The 20,847-nt window shown below is 42.7% G+C and overlaps 1 protein-coding gene across 1 annotated transcript in view; it reads left to right on the top strand.

Annotated features, from left to right (window-relative positions):
- The first annotated feature begins 949 nt into the window (after positions 1-949).
- Positions 950-20,847, top strand: part of chd6 (chromodomain helicase DNA binding protein 6) — a 54,837-nt gene continuing 34,939 nt past the window's right edge. Inside the window, 4 exon segments of the mRNA XM_056606889.1 lie at positions 950-1,320; positions 10,656-10,704; positions 18,796-19,360; positions 19,468-19,801. Coding sequence (XP_056462864.1) covers positions 10,675-10,704; positions 18,796-19,360; positions 19,468-19,801 — 929 coding nt within the window. The 5' untranslated portion in view covers positions 950-1,320; positions 10,656-10,674.

Consider the following 20,847-nt stretch of genomic DNA (forward strand, 5'->3'; position numbering starts at 1 on the left):
AATACGCGTTCCGTGGCAAATCCTCACCTACATTACAAATGAACTCAGAGCAATACAGGTAGTCACAGGTAGAATGAAGCCAGGATCTGACCGAAGACAACATTTGAATGGTAACGGCGTCATCAAATTGGACCAGAGGATGAAACACAATGAGGCACAATGCAATGGCAACAAAGAACCCCAACCACTTCATTTGTAGGTATCCAAATCTCAAATCATCCCCCCCGATAAACCCCCAAAAGAAAACACCTAAATTCACCGGTGCCTCCTAGAAAACCCTTAATACGGCCGTCGTACACACTGCATCTGTCGCATAACACACAAGGACATAATAAATCCAGTAAACTGAACATCCGGGAAACGAAACATGATCTGCAAAAACGTGGAATGTTTCATTTTTTCCGCCCTTCAACCTCGTAATGATGGAGTAAAAAGCGACATGATTGGTGGATGCGGCAAAGGAGAAATGTAAAGCGCGAGTCCGTACGGCTCCGTGTGTTGCATTGATGTGCTGTGCTCGTCTGGGCTGCGCGTCTCCTCTCCTGTGACAGCGGCCAACGGGACGCGGTGCGATCCCTGGGTCGGAAAAGACGATTCTCCCATTCTCTCGTTCTGCGGTAAGAAAACCTCGACTAGATCACGCGCCATACGATCGCTATACGCTATCAACGTGAATAAGCAGGGGGAAAGTGCACACAATGGTGCTGGTCTGCGATGTGCCGCTAGCTCTCAGCCAAACGCAGAAAAGACACTCCTTTTGCTTGACAGCTGCGGGGCCAATGGAAATATGCATCGACCCAGCTGCGCTAAGCTGCAGCCAATGAACGATCCCAGAGCTGCGGGTCCAATGGTAGGTTAGGGTGCTGCAGCTCCACCGCTGCTAAACTTCCACCAAATAATAGCTGTTTGTATTTTGGCTGCTGCAGTGGCCATTTTAGGTAAGTCATGTCTTTTTAACTTTTGCGTTTCGGACCCGCCGTGTCTCCGTGGACATGGGGATGTGTGTGTGGGACGTGGACAGTGTGGAAGTGTGGTAGTGGAGTGAATGAAGTCCTCCACGGAACGGGTAGCTGCTGGCTTTGTGGAGGATTTGAAGAAATTGCTCGGAGTTCCCCCCTCCTCCTCCCTCTCTCGCTCGCTCTCTCTCCCCTCCTCCTCCTCCACCCGTCTCCCACCGCCTCCTTCTAATTTTTTATGCATTTTTCTAAACTGTCATGGCGTATTTGTGTCCTTGGAAATAAATGCGGCTGAAAGCGCTAGTGTTTGGTGATAACCGGAGGATGACTCTCTGGTGAGCGGGGGGTCCGGTGTCCGGAGCAGGTGAGCAGTCGCCGGAGAGGGAAGGAGGTGATGTCCCTGAGAAGGACTTTAGAGGGTGTTCACACGTGGAAGGAGCGGAATATATAACACTGATGCAGTGACATTACACCGCTAGCAAAGCGGGCTAGCTCAGCAGCTAAGATTGCTAACGTGAAATAGGACACGCTGTGTCCTTTCTATGTCGGTTGTGTGTTATTTTATTTTGAGGCGCCGTTTTGCTGCTGGGAAAACAGTGGGAAGTTTGTTTTGCTCTGCAACTTGTGGCGATTGTATGGCTGAGTGTATCTGGGGCTAGCTGCATTAGCTGGGGTAGCCGTTACGACTGGCAGTCGTTATAAACCAACATGAAATCAAAGCTAGCTGATTAGCCTACTAGCTTACTGACACATTGCATAGGGGGACCATGCATGTGTTTGGCTGACACGCACACACACCTTGACCTGGCCAGGTGCAATAGCGCGCACGCGCCCGTGCCCCAGACAAAGGGCGCGCGTGCAGGTAACCAAATTGCAGCTCTGGTATTCTGGTTAATTGATAATGCACCAAACCAAGCGACGGCTTACAATATGAAAATAACATGATAGAAATTATAACGGTTATAACGTTTTGTCTCGTTATAGGCAGCTATGGAAAGTTGTTTGCCAGCAGCAGAAATTACTAATTCATTAGGCGAGTAAAGTGTTTCTAGCTTCAGTTTCCATGGAAATTAATACATAAAGTGGGTGACTTTAAACATATTTTGAAGAGGTACGGATGCTGTAGGATGTGTGTTTAAGTTGAGAGTTGGAAGTTTGGGTCTTGGTTTTTCTTCACCAGTGGTTCACAACCTTTTAGTCGGGACAACAATTGGGATCCCCTGATATGCGGGTGGGTACCATTATATCGCTGACACAAGTTATTGATATTTAATGAACCATTTTAGCAAACAAGATGATCCATTTAATAATAAAACGTTTTAAAACGTCTCAGAGACGTTTTGTGTATCTGACTGCGTAATAAACTATAGCCATGAGCAAATCCCTAATGTGTTGTAGAGCGATCTGATAATGTTCACTGGTACATTGATATAACTGACATATGTGGTTTAGGTAAAAACAATCAGTGTGGAAGCAGATGCACAAAAGTTTAAAAAGCTCGTAATGGGGTCACGGCCGGGCTAAAAAAGTTTTGAACCATTGGTTCCCACTGATGATCTAGGGTGTTCAAACCGTCTAAAAACTTTTTTTCCCTTGTGGAAGGAACATCAGCGTTTGTCCGACCAATTAGACTTTGGTCGAACACGTGCATATCAAAGAACCAACCAATGGATCAACCGAGCAGAACTTTACGGCTGTAAAAGAACAACAAGAAAGACCATCTATTGTTTGGATGTAAAGTACACCAGACTTGCCTTCGGGACATACATTGGCCCTCTTTGTCTTGCTCATCCTCAAATCCTTGCCTGATGTGGGAGGGGTTTGCTGTACTTTGCACACAAAACTGGGTGTTGATGCAAGTGTGAGTGTGAGTGCACGTGGTGACTGCCAGATGTTTATCTCATTGACACTATTCTTAAGCTTTCACTATTTTATACCTCCTCATCCTGTAGCAGATGACTCATCTAAGTCATAGCGGTTGATTTCAAAGCACATCATGATTCTTTAGTCTTGACTCATTTAGCCGACACTTTCACTCAGAGCCACTTGCGGTGAATTCAGATGCAGGCCTTGAAGGGACAGGTAGCGGCATCTGACTCAAGGAGGCCTACGGCTAGACTGTGGATGTTGGGATTCAAACCCAGAACCTTTCAGCTGAGAGGCAGGCACTCTAAAGTCTAGACTATCCCGTCATGGGTTGCAGGGTAAACCAATACTAGAAAAATATTGCAATTGTTTCCTACGAGTTGCATCCATGTGAAACAGCGGGAACGTGTTTGTGTCTGTGTGTGTGTTTGTGCTGCGTCTCGTTTCCATTCCCTGGAGGCATAGCTGGCATGGCAAGCGTTTATTGTCCCTCATACGCACGCTAGCTTTCATGTGAGGATGAAAGGCGGGGCGGCAAGTTACGCTTTAACTGTGCGGACGTCGTAGTCTGAACGTATCGTTTTGCGGAATGTACGTATGCATGAAAGAATTGACTTGTCGTCTTTTTCTAGCTTCTTTCAACATTCCTCTCGAAGCAATGCCTTTCACTGCCAAAGCGTTGTAGCCAGTTACCTGTTTCTGTTAAAATTTCTTTAAATTAAGAAGAACTTGCATATTTGTGGTAAAATAATAGAGTTTGCAAACTTACCTTCAAGGTTGGGTATGGCATTCGCTTTTTTGGCCATTTTTGCAAAATTACTTGAAATCCTTATCATAACCCACTTACAGCCACTGAGTTAGAAGTACTGATATGAAAATTAAACAAGTCAATCATCTGTGGAACGGGCAGGGCTCGAAAAACTCCTGCCAATTATTTCCAGAGCCACCGAGTTGCATTGGACAGTAAGTACGTCAATCAAACGGTCGTACTGCACTCCCCCGTGCGCAGTACTCGTGACCCAGAGCAAGCTCAGTTTTGTTGTTATCCTGCGGTAGCTACTGGAACTAGTTAATCCACATTTGGACCTAGCAGTAGAAGACAATTTCCATGGCAGACAAGAAGCCACCATCCCCATGTTGTTTTTTCAATGTTGCCATGTTGTTTAACGAAAACCTACGCTAGCCTGGCTCGCTCTTGCGCATCTGTGTTCGCGCTCGTGCATGATTGCGCGTCCAGGTACTTGGAATGGGTGGAGTCAGAGTCAGCGTTGAAGGAGAGGGGGTAGGACCATTTGAGTTGTGTGTTTTCAAAATCTGCTGGCGTTTCGCAAATCCCATACCCAACCTTTAAGGAATCACAAACTCAAGTATAGGGGAACTGGGGAAGTCAGATTACTGCATAGTGCATACCATGTCAAAGCTTTAATAACACTGACCTTGATCTCAATGTTGACATTATATAAATGTACTCATTCATTGTCAAAACACACCTACATGTATGAAAAAAAACAAGCAAGAAAACCCTTAACAACACAAACCAACATTTCATTGAGCATGAAATTAATAACCATAAAATACATTAAATGTAAGGCTGCCCCTTCATTGTGATGGAGCTCAAAAGATTATTAGGCCGTACATGGCATTAGTGCATTAGAGTAGGGCGAACACAAATTACTCAATACACCTCCTAAGGTCTCCGGTATCCTGATGTTTAGGGGGTTTGCCGTAGTATAGTTTGGCATCAAAATAGGTGTTGTAGAAGTCATCATTTTGGTATCGTGACATGACTAATTCTGAATTCTAAAAAAGTCTTCTGGATATATATTTACGTGCCCCTGGCCGATATGACCTTTGTGAATAAGTGTGTGTGTGTGTGTGTATATGTGTGTTAATCCTGAATGGTGTGTGTGATAACTGGGGTATGCTCTGTTGTTTCCACTGCTCATCCAGCAGCGTATTGGATGCCAGCCCGACGGTTGCAGATCTGTAGCTCCACCCCCTCAAGATGACCTGTTAGGAAAAATCAAGCTTTCCTGCAGAAGTAGCAGGAAATGATCTGGGTCCTAAAGCCAGTTGTTTTATAAAATAGCCTGGAAGTTTGCATACCTGCTACAGTCCGACCAGCTGTCTCTCAAATCTATCTGCTCTCTAAATGCTACCATCATCATTTATCACACTCTTCTGTCCAAAGCTACTTACATTGGAGCTGGTAGGGATTAGGGGATCTTACTCAAGGTTGTCTACAGGTAGGATATTGGAGATACAACCCTTGACCTTTTACCTGGGATCAGAACACCCTCAACACTAGACTACCCTGCCTCTCTCCTATGAAACCTAATGGAGTTCATAGTGCCTGCTGTGAACCATAGCTGATGCAAGCAGCAGTACAGAGCTGTTTGTCTGCCTTGTTCTCCTATCTCTTCCCCTGATGCCAGATATCAATCAGAATCAGAATCTCCTCCTCGAGTGGGGATGGGTACTGAAACCTGGTTATTAAATGGGCCCCGATTTCAACATTTTAAATACCATATCGGTAAGCTCAGATGATATCGTTTCTGCTCTCGGTACTGGGTAGAAATAACTAGTCGTTATCTTGCACATTTGATCTCGTATACGCCGTTTCCATTCCGCAACACGATTTTAACAATTGTCTATGATGTACTGTGTCTCTTCCCAATCCAAGAGGGATCTCTCGGAGCGCCTGTGTGTGAGCCGGGGGGCGGGGCAGCTCTATAGCGAGTCACTTGCTACACACTGCAACACGGCAGCACGCAAACACAGATACGCACACAACAATGGCGAAAATAACTTAATGTTCAAAAATGCGGTTTCACTTCACCAAAGTTACCGCTGTGCTTGTGGCCTTAAGTGCAACAAATAAAGTGAGCCCAGCCACACACAGACTTAAAGGTGTGATATCATGCTTCGTCGATTTTCCCTTTGCTGACAGTTATTTGCCGTATATATGTTTTACGACTGCTAAACTAGAAAAATCTAAGTCTGAGCCGGGGGGAATATTCGCGCCCATAGCTAATGCCCCTCAATAGGTGCGTGTAACAGCTCGTTTGCGCTCAAACTTTACTTCTGTAATAGTGTGACTTCAGATTGTGCAGTTGGCGGCGCTAAAGTGCAGAAGTCAGAACTCCCGGCTACCCTCAATGTTAACTACTTCTCAGGGACATGAATTTGCCATCACATGAATTTGATCTGAAACAACCGGTTAATTTATTTATTGTTTTTAGCCTTACATTTATTAGTACAATTTACTACCCATTACATCTGTTGAAGGTGGATTTTTTTAATGTGTATAATGCTGGATATTAATGAATATTAATGTGTCATATATTTCATCCATTATATTCTCAGTAATATCGATGACGCTTGGTCCAAAAACAAACAAAAGAACTGTTAAGAGTACCGTTAAAATCGTAACAATACCCGTCCCTAATCTCAAGATTTGCTTTGCGATGCTTGAAACCTTCCAAGTGGATATTTGGCTGGAGAGTTATCACTACGCTATCCTGACCCCCAAAAGTTATTTCAAATAATGTAACATAGGCCTTGTGTGTGTGTGTGTGTGTGTGTGTGTGTGTGTGTGTGTGTGTGTGTGTGTGTGTGTGTGTGTGTGTGTGTGTGTGTGTGTGTGTGTGTGTGTGTGTGTGTGTGTGTGTGTGTGTGTGTGTGTCCAACGCATGAATAAGGAACCAATCAGCAACATACATAGAAGCAGATGTCCCCCCGGCAGCCATACATGACCACACTCCATACATACTTTTGTAGTGCTTATTATAGTTGCATTATATGGTGCTGATAGAATTTAGAAAGGTATGGTTTTTGAAAATGGCAAGGTTCAGAGATGGTTGTATAGTCGGTGAAACTAGTCTTACTCTCCAGAAACCATTATAAACTTAAAAGAGAGCGGGAGAGTGATCTGTTTTTGTCAGCGGTTAAGTTTTCAGAGGTCAGTTCTTGAGATTATTCCTCAATTGGCCGTCATAGTAATACTTGACACTCTACTCATTGCTGACTCTATCCACAGCTGACGCATTAGTTTAGATTTCTCCCTCACAGGTTTCTCATCCGTTGTTTCACAAAGAGGTTTGACAAGCACACGCAGGGGCACAGGATGTCAAATCCCTTTTGATGTCATTTGATGGCAAAATTTTCACTGTAACTGTTGAACTTAATGTATATAAATTCGTCTACAAATTGAGTCAAATTTATTAAACATAAAATCCCCAACCCTTTTCCATCTTAATCTTTTTTGTTTCAATTGTTTTGAATTCTCTTTGCACCACAATACTACTCAATTAATCAAATGCTCTTACTTCAATTATTGGATGGCTTACCTGTCTTTCTACCTACCCGATTGGCTACTAGGGGTGTAACGGTACACTGAAGTCATGGTTTTGTTCATACCTCGGTTCAGACATCACGGTTCGCTACGAGTTGGAACAATGAAGGGAAAAGAAAAAACAAAAATGCCGAAGGCAATTCTTTTTTTATTGTGCATGTCTCAGGTTGTACCACCTAGTGTCATACAGTTTCTCCCCTGAGCTAGCTGCAACAGCCTGAACTGTTTAATCTAAGATGTAAACCGTGAACAATAAGTACCCCACATCATCTCCAGACTCCATCCTTAACTTGTAAACAAAATAAGACAATCACTTATAAAACTGAAAATGCAGCATGTTTTATTTATGAAAGTGCAAAGTACACAGAATTACAGCCACTACGAGCCAATGAGCTTTCCACAAACTTGCCGTTTTTTAGAGGCGGGTCAAGGTGGAGGGTGGGGCTATGGCCCTGAGCAGCTTGCGGCCACGGTATCATGCGCTCGTGTTTACAGTGGATGTATCGCAATGGCGAGGTGCACACAGCTTTTGGCCGTGTTCTGTTAATATTCTAGAACACTCCGGGTGCTCCAGCGGGAATCCTGGAGCTCCGACTATATCTAAATACATAGGGATGGGTCTGAATATTTGATTAATCGTTCCCGAGGGTCAAAATCGATTTTTACCATTTGGACCGTTAAAATTGTTATAAAGTTTTTCACAAGCCTTTGTTTCCCTGGTAACACCTGAGGGTTTGACTAATACCTGGAATAATCATTACCTTCCCGTAAGGTTCTGCAATGGAAACGTTGTTTACGCATCCAGTAAATAGGACAGACCTTAGCTACGACGGCAACGGGAGGTATTCTAGTCCACTCAGCTATGAGCCAGAGAGCTAACGTTATGCATTGTACATATTTATAATTCAAGATTCATCCCAGCCTTTATACAACAGATACTCTAGGGTCTATAGCATATAACCTCGTTGTCTGATTAGTTTAATTCATTTTTCACAATTTACCGGCTCTCGTTTTGAAGACCGAATCACCACGCCATTTGTTTCAATGGGATTCGCGATACTATACCACTGATACTATAGGGTCTATAGTAGAGCCCGACCGATATAGGATTTTTAAGGCCGATACCGATACGAATATTTTTATGATTTAAAAATCCGATATGCCGATATATCGGCCTATATATATATATATATATATATATATATATAAAAAAATCCAGAAACGCGCAACAAAACAAACAGATTTCCCTAACATTGGTTATTTGTAGTTATCCTTTAAATCCTTTTCACTCTCAGCTAACACGTAACAACAGCAAAACTGGACATGTTAGTCATGAATTTAGTCATGCATATCGACTTTAGTGAATTGATGGGGATGTTCTTTTAATTGTTATTCAAGCAATGTATGTCTCGTGACAGTTGCCAACTTACCAAGAACACACTTGCACACATGAACAACACCGATGATCTCCGTCGATCTCCGTCATTCACTCTGCCTAACTCTGGCTGAATCAGCGGGTTTGGGCGTTAGAGCAAACTTTTTTTTTTTTTTTTTTTTAATATATTCATTTATCGGCCATTATAAATGTCGATACCGAATAGTTTGAAAAATGCCTAATATCGGACGATAATATCGGCCTGCCGATATATCGGTCGGGCTCTAGTCTATAGCATATAACCGCGTTTTCTGGTTAGTTAAAGGCATTTTTCACAACAGACATTTTGACTAACTACTTTGCAGGTATTTTTTTTTTAAATTTAAGATATTAAGTGATTTCTTGTCAATGATCCATGGCTGCCTTTGTGAATGTCGGCACTAGGGCTGCAACTAACGATTATTTTTATAATCGATTAATCGATCGATCCTTTTTTAGATTAATCGATGAATCGGATAAAAAAACATTTGTAATTGCCGCATCTTTATTCAAAAACTGAACATTACATCAAATTCACAGACTGAAGTGTAAAAACACCAGGTTATTGCTCCAACGTCGCAGAACTATTAAAAGTCATATTAAATGATAAAAAAATAAAAAAACATAACTGGGATAACACAAAAACAACATACAATGTATGATATACATTTATATATACACACAGTATATCTCTGTGTAAATCCATGCACCGAACCGTGACGTCCGTACCGACTCGGTTCAATACGAATACATATATCGTTCCACCCTACCTACATTCGCATTCTGTCCCTGCACTCATTGGTCTGCCTCGCCTTTTGGAAGGCGAGGCAGACCTCTTGCTTAATCTAGGGAGCTTTTCATGTGTTTAGGGGAGAGTCTTTGGAGTCTCGCCTGGACACTTTCAAATACTAGTGTAATCTGGATAGTCTCTCCGAATTGCCTACCCCACCTTTAAACGCTGTTCTACATTCCATTTTAAAAACCACACCTGTATATTAAGTAGGTGTATAGAATTGTCGTGTTTGCATTGGCATTTGATTAATGTCCAGTAATAGCCATGCAAGTCATTCGTTATCAAAGCCGTTGTGTATTTATGGTGTTCAGGTGGGGCTGTTTATATAAGCATACTAACCCCTATCTGAACTTTAAACATCCAGCACCAGCAATGTCCTGATTGCTCATATTTGTCTTATTGTTGATAAGGTGTGATCTTCTGTTCACCACAGAACATTTCTGGAGGGGGAAACTCTTCCCTTTATTTGTGAATGCCCCACACCATCACACACTGTCACTTTTGAGAAAAATCTAGTTTGAACGGATATAGAATATATTTGAATATCCACAAGTGCGGCTCTTTTTTTTTTTATTCACAATTTTACCGCAGTGGAGAACAGGATATACTATTATTCGCTTGATCAGCGCGTGTGCTACTGCGATGAGATGGCAAACAATAAAATAAAAACCCAACGGTCTAATCATAGACTTTAAAAAATGCGCTACACAACATGTCACTAATATCGAATAAAAAGTGACAACCCTAATATGCTAATATATTGACAAGAAAATTTGCTTGTACTTTTTTGAATTCGAAAAGCATTTGAAAATTCTGTTTGTTCGACCTGTCTCGGCCACAGTCAATGCACGCACTCGGTGAATGGTAAACTACGAAAATGGGCAACAGGCCTGATGATGACGGTGACACACAGATACCATCGACTGTTGAGGAGGAGAGAGCCTTGGGCTCCAGAATGGAAGATAATATCCCAGACGGGGCTCAACTTTACTGGTCACATTGCTGTTCACTTTTGTCAAGGATTTTCTGTTCACATTTCTCCTTTTTTATTTATCCATTTTCCATCTAAATTGCTCTAAAATACACCTCTGCAACCGCTTCCTTATCTTTGCCATTCTACGCTCGGTCATTGGTGGCAGGTGGCGTTTCATCACTTGTTTTAGGAGGGTGTGTGAGTGTGTGTGTGGGAACCTCTTCTCCCTCACTAATGTTTAAAGGCCTTTTGATTATGTGACCGGGTCATGTGACTCTTTTCTCCTCCTATGTTCACAGATGCAGTGAAGGATAGACGATGAAGATACACAAAAAGGACAAGCAGCAGGTTTGTACACACACACACACACACACACACACACACACACACACACACACACACACACACACACACACACACACACACACACACACACACACACACACACACACACACACACACACACCCTCTATCTGTGTCATACGATTTACTCTCTTTGATAGTTAGTATTTCACGCTGGCCTTGTGATCAGAAACCTTCTCTCGAGCAGAAGAAGTGTCTTGTGATGTCAGAACACTGATACTCCAGCAGTTCTAGTTCTCTAACTGATTTTACATTAGTTCTAGAAGTCTGATACTCGATCAGCTCTGGAAGTGTGATTCTCCCGCAGTTCTAGAACTGATGCTATATGTGCTGGTCTCTGAACTGTTGTTTTGAAACTGTGTCAAGCATCGTCCGTCTAAAAACTTGGGACTGTAGGATGTTCTTGCTCTTGATTTCGCTGTTTTGGTCCACCCTGGTGTATCCACCAGCACTACCTTTATCTATCCCTATCGTCTGTTCTGCTGTTCTGCTGACCAAGAGGCCTCTGAGCTGGGTGTGGGTGTTACGGAGATTTTTCTGAGCAGGTGTACCTCTCCAGAGTTCTGACGGATCCCCCTAGCCTGGGTCCATGGTGTTCTGGGTTAGCTTTCAGCTTCATTCTATCTTCTCTCGTCCTTCTCAATTTATGGGATGGATTTGACTTTATATTCAGGGTTTCCGCAGGGTTGTTAAAGGTATTAAAAGGTAGTAAATGAAATTAGCCCAAATTAAGGCCATTAAAAAGTAGTAAATGTCATCTGACGAGGTATTACATTTCCAACAAGGCCTATGAGTTTTTCAATTTGGGTAATTTACGTGAATCTCCTAAAATTCCTAAAACTTGCGTGGATTTAGTTTTATGTTGCGAGTAGGACCTGAGTTATATCAATGATGTCACGTGGTGTGTGCGCTGAATAGGGGTGCAACGGATCACAAAGCTCACGGTTCGGATCGGGTCACGGTTTTTGAGTCACGGGTCGGATCATTTTCGGATCAACAACAACAATAAAGATAACAAGACAAATGTGACTTTAAATAAAAAGTCACATTTAAAATAAAATAACTGTGTAAAAACAAAATAAAGTGAAAAATTAGATAATAATCCTGCTTCCTTTAAGCATGGTCAATATTTAAAAAAATTGCAAATTTAGGCATTATTCCTTCTTCTTTTTAACATGGATAGGATAGTAAATAATCCCTAACCCTGAATTTACAATTCAGGATGTTTGCATTGCCTGGGGAGTTTAGAGTCTACACTCTCCCAAGGCAATGCAGACATCCTTATCTTCTTTTTTTTAGTTTGTTAGCGAAATACAGTTTCTGTGGTGTTTTATTTGGCATTTTGTAAATCCATTGATTTCGGTTGGGAGACTCATGCTCATTGCAAGGGGGGTTGGTTGTAGTCTTTTCGCTCGGTTCTAGCCCTACTGTTGATACGCGAAAAGAATACAACCAAACCTAAAGACGTCCGGTTCCGGTTTACGTTTCAATGGGATTTACGGAACGCCAATTAAAACACAACAAAAACTGTATTTCGCTACGATACTTGATGATGTTGTTAATACCGGAATTGTCCTCTAAACATGCGCTGATCACGTCAACGCACAACTTTTTTTTTTAATCAGCCGATCCGCGGATCACTTGTGTCCCGAACCGTGATGGTTGATCCGTACGGATCACGGGAAACCCGTGAACCGTTGCACCACTAGCGCTGAAACATCTGGATATACCCGGCTGGCTTGCTGCCAAACCACTTGAGTTCGCTTCTGTTAGTTCAAAGTCATTTGATAGACAATAATGGGGAATGCACATTTTTTTGAAGTTGCCGTGAGACCGGTAGACACCCGCGTTTACATGGACACTTCTGATCCGATTAGAAGTGGAAGAACAGCTCAATCGGAATAAAAAATGATCATATATACGGCCCAATCGGAATACAATTCTCTGATCGGAATATAATTCCACGCAGAATAAAAGAATAATTCCATGCATTCCATCCATGCAGGCTAATTTTTTACTTAGAGAGATTGCATCAGCAGCTGCAGTATTTCGCAATTGGTCAGTCGGTACTTATATGCATACTGAACTTGACCGCTGTCAAGGAAAGTAGATTTTTTGCCTGATTCACATCTTTCTTAGCCCTCGGTAACTTATCAACCCCAGCGTGTCCGGTTTCTAAGCGACGTTAACGTCTTTGGCAGACTATTTCTCTGCTGATCAACACTACGAATGGTAATTGTAAAATGACACACCGTGTGAAGATATTGTTTTTTTTTGGCAAGGTGCCGTGTAATAATGTATAGAACGTCGCCGGTCATCATCGAAAATAATACCCTTCAGGGCGAAGCAAGACACATCCGCTTCACATCGCAGTCCGGTTTGCCCTGTCTGGGCTTATTTACCTGGTAATGACTGGCGTTCTGTACCACAACATTATCCCTTACATATATCATATAAGTCCAGACCAACCTAAAGGTTGTGTGTGAGAGACATACGAACGTAAGCTCACCAATTTTGTTAATGCCATAGGCCTATATACAGTACATTCGGATTGCATGATAGGAATAGATCTATTCTGATTAGAAATCTAATTGGATCAGAAGTGTCCATGTAAACGCGGCTGGTGTTGTGTGTAACGCGGTACTTTTTCATGTAAAACCACACTGTAATAACAATATTTAACGAGGTAATTATAACTTAATTTCAACACTGGACACAAAAACTCTCTCGCTGGAACTCTCTGTCTATGTCTACTTTGTAACATATTGATTAAAAACTATGGACCGAGTACCGTTGGGACATCTTGATTCATCCAACTCCTATGGTCTCTCTTTCTCTTTCTCTTTCTTTCTCTCTTTCTCTCTCTCTCGTGTGCTGGTATTAAAAAATATGGTGAAGGTATTAAAAGGTCGTAAATTCAACTTAAGAATTTCTGTATAAACCCTGATATTGGAAGGTTGGTTTCTCCTTTTTTCGAACCAGTACATTAATGTAAACGGCTCCTACTTTTCCATTTATACCTGAAATTCTAAATGCACAGAATTTGCAAGTTCACCTTTTTAAATTCACCAAGAACTCAATAACAGACTCCTCTGAATTTAATAGATATTGAAACCTGTAGCACCATGGCTAATTCTCATCATCTGCTTGGTCTCCTTGCATAGCTGGCTAGCTGTGGGCATTCAGCCTGAAGCCAGTGCATGTAGCATATTTGATGTGCTAGGTTAGTAGCGTGTCAGTTCAGTGTGAAGCACTAGCGATATCCCAGAATTAGCATGAGCCAATTTTACTGCTGCAGTTAAAGATGTGTGTATTGTGTTGTTTGATAAAATGTGTGTGGTGTGCCAAGACAAAATAACACGGCAGATGATAGATTAATTGTTTACCTTTTCTTCACAATACAGTTTTTAAATAAAAGTATTGAAATATCAACTGCATGATTCTTTATTTTTCCATTACGTTAATAGGTGTAATATACTACAGCTAATTTTAATTTATTAAGCTATTGCTTAATCATACAATGCCTATACCTTGTCAAGCACTCTAAAGCAGATGGAATCAGACTTGCCAAAGAGAGGGAGAAGAAGGAATCCTCGTGAAAATAGGACTGCAATTACCTCTTGTCTGTTTTGCGTTGACGTCAATGCTTTGTCCAAAAGAATAAAGACTGTTTGAATTGGAGAGGGAGGGAGTGAGGGAGGGGTCCGGTAGGGGGGAGTCCAGAAGGGGGGAGTATCTCCACTCATGCGGTGAATGGCTCACTCATGAGATCACCAGGTGAACTCCTCACTGATGACATCACCAGGTGAACGCCTCACTGATGACATCAGCAGGCATAGCGTTGTGACTTCACCATATGCCAAACTGCGTCGTGGTGACATCACCAGGTGCAGACCTGGATCCTAGCATGCTGCTAGGTTGACCTAGTTATGGGGCGGAGAGTCTGCTGCTGGTGGCCCACTTACCCTCTATATTATCTGAATGGATGTCCGTATATAAACCTCAGAGAATTGTATTTTAATTATTTCTTAAGTTAGAGAGTAAGTAAAGAAATGTGCTATTAAGGAGCAGGTATAGGTTGGACCTTGGATACAGAGACGGGTCATTAAGGAGCAGGTAGGAGCTAGGCAATAAGAAGGGTTATTCAGAAGCAGTTAGGGGTTAGACAGTGAATGCAGTGATGGGTCATTCAGGAGCAGGTAGGGGTTAGACAAATAGGACATTAAGCAGCAGGTAGGGGTTGGACAGTGAAGAAAGAAACGGGTCATTAAGGAACGGGTCGCGGTTAGACAAAACAGGCAGGAAACTAACGAGCACAAGAAGGTGCTAGACAGTATAGAGACGGGTCATTAAGGAGCAGGTAGTGGTTAGACAGTATTGAGACTGGTCATTAAGGAGCAGGTAGGGGTTAGACTACAGAAAAGGGTAATTAAGGAGCAGGTAGGGTTAGATAGTACAGAAACTGGTCCTTTAGGAGCGGGTAGGGGGTAGAGAAATGTCCTTAAGGAGCCCGTAGGCATAGGGGTTTGACTACAGAAGGCTCATTATGGAGCAGGTAGGTCATTAAGGAGCAGTTTGGGGTTAGACTGTACAGAGATGGATCATTAAGGAGCAGGTAGGGGCTCGACTGAATACAGAGACGGATAATCAAGGACCAGTAGGGGTGGACGGTGGATGAACCATTCAAGTTATTGACATATGTATAAATATAAAGATTGAGGTAGACAGGTGGATGAAGTAGAGCGTTACCTTGGTAACCATGTGTTTATGTCCACCTCCCCACAGCTTTGGCACAAAGAGCCTGTTTCCATGGCTACCGTCCTGGACTTCAAAAAAAAAAAAAAAAAATGGTATACTGTGTGATCCACTAAGATGATATCGAACCTCTGAGTGTGGTCACATCTGGTTTAGCTACGCTTTGGCAACCCTGTACAAGGTGGACTCACTCTTTTGGTCTCTGAATTTCAGTGGCTAGCTCTCCATTCAATTTCACAATAGCTTTATTTGGATGGAAAATAAACATTGACAACTGCCAATGCAGTCAAAATATTTGGGGGAAATAAATGTCTAATTCTATAAAACGTTTAAAAGTGCAGCAGAAAGAGGTGGTTCTCTATTTTGCCTTCTTTCCGTTTGATTCTGTTACTGTCTATACATATTTCTGTCTGTCAATTTCGCTCTATATATTAGAATTTCCGTTTGTCTCTCACTATATCTCTAGAAATTTCTGTATTGAATATATATTTATTTATGTGTCTCTGTCCCTATCTATCTTTCTGTTTATCTTTCTGTTTGTCTCTGTCCTATCTATCTATCTATCTATCTATCTATCTATCTATTTCTGTTTGTCTCTGTCACTATCTATCTATATATTTGTCACTTAAAGACAAAGGTGGCTATTGGGAACAAAAACAAACACGCACACTGTCTGTGTGTCTGGGAATCCAGGTGAACCACTGGGTAATAACAGGTTTGTGGCTTTCCATTGTTGTCATATTTAATACACATGTTCCCTGTCTGCTGCAGTTTTTTATTCTGTTTTATTATGATATAAAGTTCATTATAATAAAATATTCTGTTCAAATTGTAGATAACATACCATACCATACCCTTACCCAATTTTATCCGATTGCATATCGGAAGTCTGATAACGAAAGCAAAGGCAGCATTTGGCTATAAGCACCTATTAATAGTCAGTCGTTGATATTATACTGTATATCAACTACATAAACATGGTAGTATGATGTTGGAGTTGATGCAATATAAACTGACCTAGCCATGGTTCATTTTAATGGTTGTTGGGAGTGTCCAACCATGGTTGATATACCAGTATACCCAGTGGACTAACCCATCTATCCATCATTAGTCTGGGTGGACACTCCCACTTGTGATGTCACTAATCAGTAGATTTTGAAAGGAATTTTAACGTTAAATCAACATCACTCCTGTTGATTTAATAGGGACCTTAAAAACCTTTTAACAAAGGTATTTGAGTATTTTAATGTTCGGTACTCTGTAGTTCTGTCCTTGAATCCCGCATCACCCCCTGATTCGATAACATAAAACATTACTTACTCTATGTCTGCACCGCCCCCCCTAATACGTTTGATTAATTACTGGGAATGACTTAATTAATAGCTTATGCACACAGCTAGCCTACTTAGCTGGCCCGCCAACGCTAGATGGATACAAAAGTAGGTCAGCTAACTTGACTGAGGTTAACTAAAATAGATTGTTGTATAGCTACAGTAGGTGATCAGATTAACTTCTCAGAAACCTATTTTGTCATTGTCCTGATGTGTGAAGCACTGCATGGTGCTTTAAAGCTAACGTTTATTTTATTATCATACACACCCAGGCACACTTCAGGCAATCAGGTTTTGCGTCGCCATGCTGGTTGCGTTGTCAACCTGTGCGTGCAGGCGCAATCGGAACTCCAGAGTGATTGGCGGCCAAATTTAGAAGCTTAATTACGAACCGCTGCGCTGCCATGGGAACCGTGGAAGCTTCCTACCGTGAAACACCAGCCCCGACGCTCGTATGCACCAAGGAAACCCATGGCTCAGAAATCAATGAGTTCTAAAGGCCAGCGCTGATCCTGGCTGGCGGAGAACAAAGACAGAGGATGTATAGTTTCATTGTCCGTATAGCGGCATGCACGATCTATACCCCACAGGATGCACACATTCACACGCACGCAAACGCACATGCACACACATACAGCTGTGTACCTTGTTGTAGTGATTTCTTATATGTGTCGTGAGACTTTTAGTTGGTTTACATTAATGATTCAGCTGCAATATGAAGGACTTGTTGATGGATTTTTAAAGCCAACAATGAAATCACGACCTCGACTGCAGTATTTCACATTGTGACATTGTGAAAGGCCGTGCTTGTCTAGCACATGTCGACGAACTAGCTTGCTTTGGAATAGTTCATGTTCAGCGTGCATGTGAGAAGACCAATTAATAATAAAAAAAAAAATATATATATATATATATATATACCGTATATATATAAAAAATGATTAATGTCTGCACGATAGTTTGCCCACATGTCTGACCTCAGCGTCACGGTGTGGTTAACAGTGGTGAATATTCATATCGGTGTGTGTTTTATGCACACCAGAACTTGTTATTCCTTCCCACCTCCGCACCTCGCCACCTTAGAGGCGAGGACGTTAATGTTCATCCTCATCCTCATGATCATCATCCTCATCCATTAGGGCCCGCATCAACAATACACAGGTCCCCATGGTAACGAGGCATCTGTGTTATGCCCTTTATTATTATAACTACCAGTATTAGCACTGCAATTTGCATGAACACCATAGAAGTTATTAACGATTCTGTATTGGGATAATAGAAGTCATTCTTTACACTGCATTAGTGTTATAGCTATCCATAGCGGTAGTTATTGGTACCCGTAACGTCCACAGGTGGAATAGGGATTGTATTTTCAAAGCTGTCTCTGCCATTTGGAAGGGCTGCAAAAGTACCAAAGATTGGTTGCATCGTTGGTTCTTTTTATAAATCCTTGTTTGATGCTCATTGGTTGTTTCAGCTCTTTGCACGTGATTGGTCTAGAACCAACGACCCGATTCCAGCTCATGAGAAGAGTCTGAATCTGACCGTGATGTTTTTAACAATATGCTACGGTGTATTATTAGTTTAGTCTAATTCTAACGCTCTAATGTTCTACACTAATGTTAACCAAAATAGAACATAATAATAATAAGCTAATTCTGGCAAACGTTCATGCCATGACTTTGCAAGCATTGTTATATGTTAAGATCTAGAGAAATATTTCTGTAGTTCTGTTTCTCCCCTGCCCGTCCTGTAAGGGAGAAGGTTCAGGAATATCGACCTTTCCAATGTAATGTTAGTCACTTTTGTTTCATGTCAAAATTGGCCACCAAGCTTTTGCGTAAAATATAACAGGAACGCAGAAGTTTTTTTTAGCCATTCAAATGACCAAATATTTGAATGACTAAAGATAGGATTTTGAAACAAGAGAATAAAATGCCAACATGTTGTCAAAATTCCCTCTCTCTGTCTCTCTACCTCTCCTCACCAGATGCATGGTGGCCTTTTGAAGCATACTCCTTCATCCTCCACTGCGGCAGCCTCCTCTTCCTCGGACCAAAACAGCAGCAACGCACAAACTACATTACCCACGATCCCGCGGGGCCAGCTGGTCCTGGGCCCCAAGGACCAGCTCCGCCTTCTCAACCCTGTTGGTGCCACAGCAACGACCAATCACATCACGGGCCATGCCTCCCGGCACTCCGGAGGAGGAAGAGGAAGTGATGAAGAGGATGGAGGTGGAGGAAGGGCCGGAGCCCGGGTGAAAAAAAAAAGAAAGAAAAAAGAGAAGCGAGAGAAGGAGAAAGCGGAGAAGGAGGAGAGGGAGAGCAGGAAACCAAAGAAACGACGGGAGGAGAAGGAGAAGGAGAGGGAGAAGGAGGTGGAGACGCCTCCTCCTCCCGGCAGGAGGTGGAAGGAAGGGAGGAAGGCGTCTCAGCGAGTGGAGCTGAAGCGGGCGGCGGAGAGGAAGGACCTCAGCCAGGTGCCCGTCAAGGTGCCCGCGAAGAGAGGGAGAAAGCCCAAGATTAAAATCATCCCTCCGGCCCCACCCCCAGGTATGACCGCACCACACCCATGTTTCATCTGTGCTCATATCGTCTGCCTGAAACCACCCTGCCACTTACTCTTTCATGACCCTTTGAACTGTGCTCTGTTACCACAGCAACGGATGCTGAGGCAGTCCCCATGCCCCTCCCCACCCTGGTGGTGAGCACCAAGGCGGGAGGACACCCCCGAATACAGACCTCCCTGGCCCAGGCCAAGGCCCAGAAACCCAGCCAACCCCCAGCCCACAAGCACCCCCCGGCACCCAGACAGACTCCAACACCCAAGCACGCCCTGGCCAACAAGCACGCCCCAGCAACCAGGCATCTCACGACACCCAGACAGGCGCCAGCACCCAAGCAGACCCCAGCATCGAAACACCCTGCAGCACCTAGAAACCCTCCAGCGCCTAAAAACCCTCCGGCGCCCAAGCAGAGGGGACGCAAGCCAAGGTAAGAGCATGACATGGTTTGACTCTGCCTGTGGCTGGCTGCCTGAATGTCTGACTGACAGAATGTCTTTGTGTGTGTGTGTGTGTGTGTGTGTGTGTGTGTGTGTGTGTGTGTGTGTGTGTGTGTGTGTGTGTGTGTGTGTGTGTGTGTGTGTGTGTGTGTGTGTGTGTGTGTGTGTGTGTGTGTGTGTGAGGGAGTCAGGGCTCTTGCTACTTGTTGGAGACTCAGTGTTAAAGAGAGGGGTAGGGGTGGAGAGATTGGGAGGTAGAGAGGGAGTTTCCAAAAAACTCCTGCTGTGTATTTTATTATTTTACTCCTGTTCGCTTTCCACTCTTCCAATTGTGTTGTTTTCTGTCCTCCTACCATATATAGCTGTATCACGCTTTCTGTCCTCTGCCTCTCTAAACCTTCTGATGATTTGGATGTAAAGTTAGAGAAAACTGGAGGTTCTGCGTTTGAGCCCCAATGTCTAGAGTCTCCCCGTAGGCCTCCTAGCACAAGCCGTTCCCTAACCCCAACCTGCTCCTTAGAACCTGTCTCTTTAGAAATAAATCTGCTAAATGGCCAAAGTAAATATTTTTACTTTGGGTAAATAGTAGTTAAAAAGTCTCATGAGCCATTGAGATGTTTCATATTAAAAACAGATCTGCGCTTGTCTTACTGCCATAATATATAACCAGAAATATCTTTAACTATAACTCCAGTCTGAAAGCAGGCAAGCAAGCTGTTTTGATCTATCAGGTCTTAATCAAACAATCTCTGAGATATGCTTAAACTATCTCTTACTTCAGTGTTTGAAGAAATACTCTCCAACTGTCGCTGAAAACCAAGTTTGAGACACAAAACAGCTGGTTGTTAGTTTACCTGTTGGGTGAAGTACATGGATGAATATTTAAATGTGGTTATTAATACCATTAATTAAGGATGTTTTGCGTCAGTCATCGGTTTGTTGTCTAATCACAGCACTGTTTTTGTATCAACATCCCTTATTTATCCTGACGTGATGTTACTTTGGGTAAATAGTAGGTAAAAAGTCTCATGAGCCA

This window comes from Gadus chalcogrammus, chromosome 13 (genome assembly GCF_026213295.1).
Source record: "Gadus chalcogrammus isolate NIFS_2021 chromosome 13, NIFS_Gcha_1.0, whole genome shotgun sequence".
Lineage (NCBI taxonomy): Eukaryota > Metazoa > Chordata > Actinopteri > Gadiformes > Gadidae > Gadus > Gadus chalcogrammus.